Source organism: Vollenhovia emeryi, unplaced genomic scaffold, assembly GCF_000949405.1.
Source record: "Vollenhovia emeryi isolate VEMERY1.0 unplaced genomic scaffold, V.emery_V1.0 DF939560.1, whole genome shotgun sequence".
Classification (NCBI taxonomy): Eukaryota; Metazoa; Arthropoda; class Insecta; order Hymenoptera; family Formicidae; genus Vollenhovia; species Vollenhovia emeryi.
Window position 1 is genome coordinate 12186 of NW_011966806.1, and position 2312 is coordinate 14497.

Below are 2312 nucleotides of genomic sequence, written 5' to 3' on the forward strand. Positions count from 1 at the left end.
GTCAATACCATACAAGAAATTCATGATAAATTAGAACGGTTTTGGGAAATCGAAGAATGTCTTTCAACACCCAAATTTACAAAGGAAGAAGCAGCATGTGAGGATTTATTTGTCAGAACGGTAGAGCGAGATACACAGGGTCGATTCACTGTACAACTGCCTCTGCGTTCAAACATCAATGAGTTAGGAGACTCGCTAGAAATGGCAACCAAACGATTACACACATTAGAAAGGAGATTCTCCAAGGATCTCAGTCTTAAACAGCAATACGTGGAATTTATGAATGAATATCAGGAGCTCGGGCATATGACCGAAGTCGAGCCTAACGGAGAGGAGTGGCATCCAGTTTACTACTTGCCGCATCACAGCGTAGCGAAGGAATCGAGCTCAACGACCAAAGTACGAGTCGTTTTCGACGCATCCGCGAAAACATCATCTAGCGTGTCGTTGAATGATGCTTTGATGGTTGGTCCAATCATTCAAGATAGCTTATTCGCAATACTTATCAGATTTAGAATACATGAGTATGTCTTTACGTCGGATGTTACAAAGATGTATAGGCAAGTCAATGTTCATAAACCCCATCGAAACTTACAACGCATTGTTTGGCGCTCTGATGAGGACAAACCTATAAAGCACTATCAATTGAACACATTAACGTACGGTACGGCACCAGCTTCGTTTGAGGCAATACGATCGTTACAACAAACAGCATTGGATAATCGAGACACGTTCCCTGAAGCCAGCCGCGTCATTCTGGCGGACTTTTATGTAGACGATCTGATTTCAGGATCTAACACGATCGATCACGCGAAGGAGCTCGCGCATGATATAAACAAAATTTTACTTAGCGGATGTTTTCAATTGCGAAAGTGGAATAGTAACAGTAAAGAGATCATCGACTCAATACAATCTGAACCAGGTAACAATCATACGCATTTAACACAAGAAGTTAACTCTAAAACGCTCGGTTTGTCGTGGAACGCGGAATTAGACACTTTGAATTATCAAGCAAATACGGGCGATGGTAAATCAAATAAAGTCACCAAGAGAACAATATTGTCGTTTATAGCTCAATTATTCGACCCGCTGGGTCTCGTTAGTCCTACGATAGTGTTGGGAAAGGTCATTATGCAAAAAATATGGAAGTTAGGAATCGGATGGGACGAGTCATTACCATTAGATTTGCTCACTCTATGGAGGCGATTCTGCGATGACATGAAATTCATAAACAAAATATCAGTACCCCGGCATGTTCTGAATCATCAATGTATTACCATTGAATTACACGGATTTTGTGACGCGTCGGAAATAGCGTATGGAGCATGCATATACGTAAGAGCGGTGGATAGTTTCGGTAACATTACGACGCGATTATTATGTTCTAAATCACGAGTGGCGCCGGTAAAGGCAATAAGTTTGCCGCGTCTGGAATTGTGTGGTGCGTTGTTGTTAGCGCGCTTACATCAGCAAGTAGCGGAGGCATTGGTTCGCATTCCTGATTGTAAACATGATAGTTTTTATTGGTGCGATTCTACGATAGTATTGGCATGGGTAGCTACAGAGTCCAGTCGGTTAAAAACATTTGTATCCAACAGAGTCGCAGAAATACAGCGACTCACAAGCGATAAACGCTGGTTCCATGTTATAAGTAGTGAGAATCCCGCAGATATTGTGTCACGAGGTATGAGTCTGAATAAGTTAGCTACAGCGCAATTATGGTGGTATGGACCGTCGTGGTTGGGGCTTGAATCAGCTCATTGGCCGACAGAGAATACGCGTAGCAAAGAAGTTACGGAGTTGAAGGAAAACGAGATAACGTGCATTGCAATTAAGCCGGACGAAAATTTATTTAATCGATTTTCATCATACATAAAATTAATTCGGGTTATAGCTTATTGCAGACGATTTATCCATAATACACAAAGGGAAGTGAAACAAAAACGTATTGAATCGTTATCAGTCGAGGAACTAAATGCAGCATTAATCGTACTCGTGAAAATAGTGCAAAACACCTATTTTGCTTCCGAAATCAATGATTTGAACCGCAAGGGAGCGGTGCGAGCTAGCAGTAAAATTGCGTCGTTAAATCCATTCCTGGATGAACACCGTGTACTACGCGTAGGGGGTCGTTTAAGAAACTCTAAATTACGTTACGAAAGCAAGCATCCTATGTTACTACCAAATAATCATACATTAACGCGAATGATAGTGATACACGAGCACGAAAGGCAGATGCACGCAGGATTAACCGGTACCTTAGCTGCAGTTAGATCTCGTTTTTGGATTGTAAATAGTCGAAGCACGGTGAG

At 41.8% G+C, this 2312-nt stretch overlaps 1 protein-coding gene across 1 annotated transcript in view; it reads left to right on the forward strand.

Annotated features, from left to right (window-relative positions):
• The window catches only part of LOC105557226, a 5862-nt gene that overhangs the window by 2077 nt on the left and 1473 nt on the right, over positions 1-2312 (forward strand). Inside the window, exon 2 of the mRNA XM_012004413.1 lies at positions 35-2307. Coding sequence (XP_011859803.1) covers positions 35-2307 — 2273 coding nt within the window. The remainder of the gene's footprint in view (positions 1-34; positions 2308-2312) is intronic.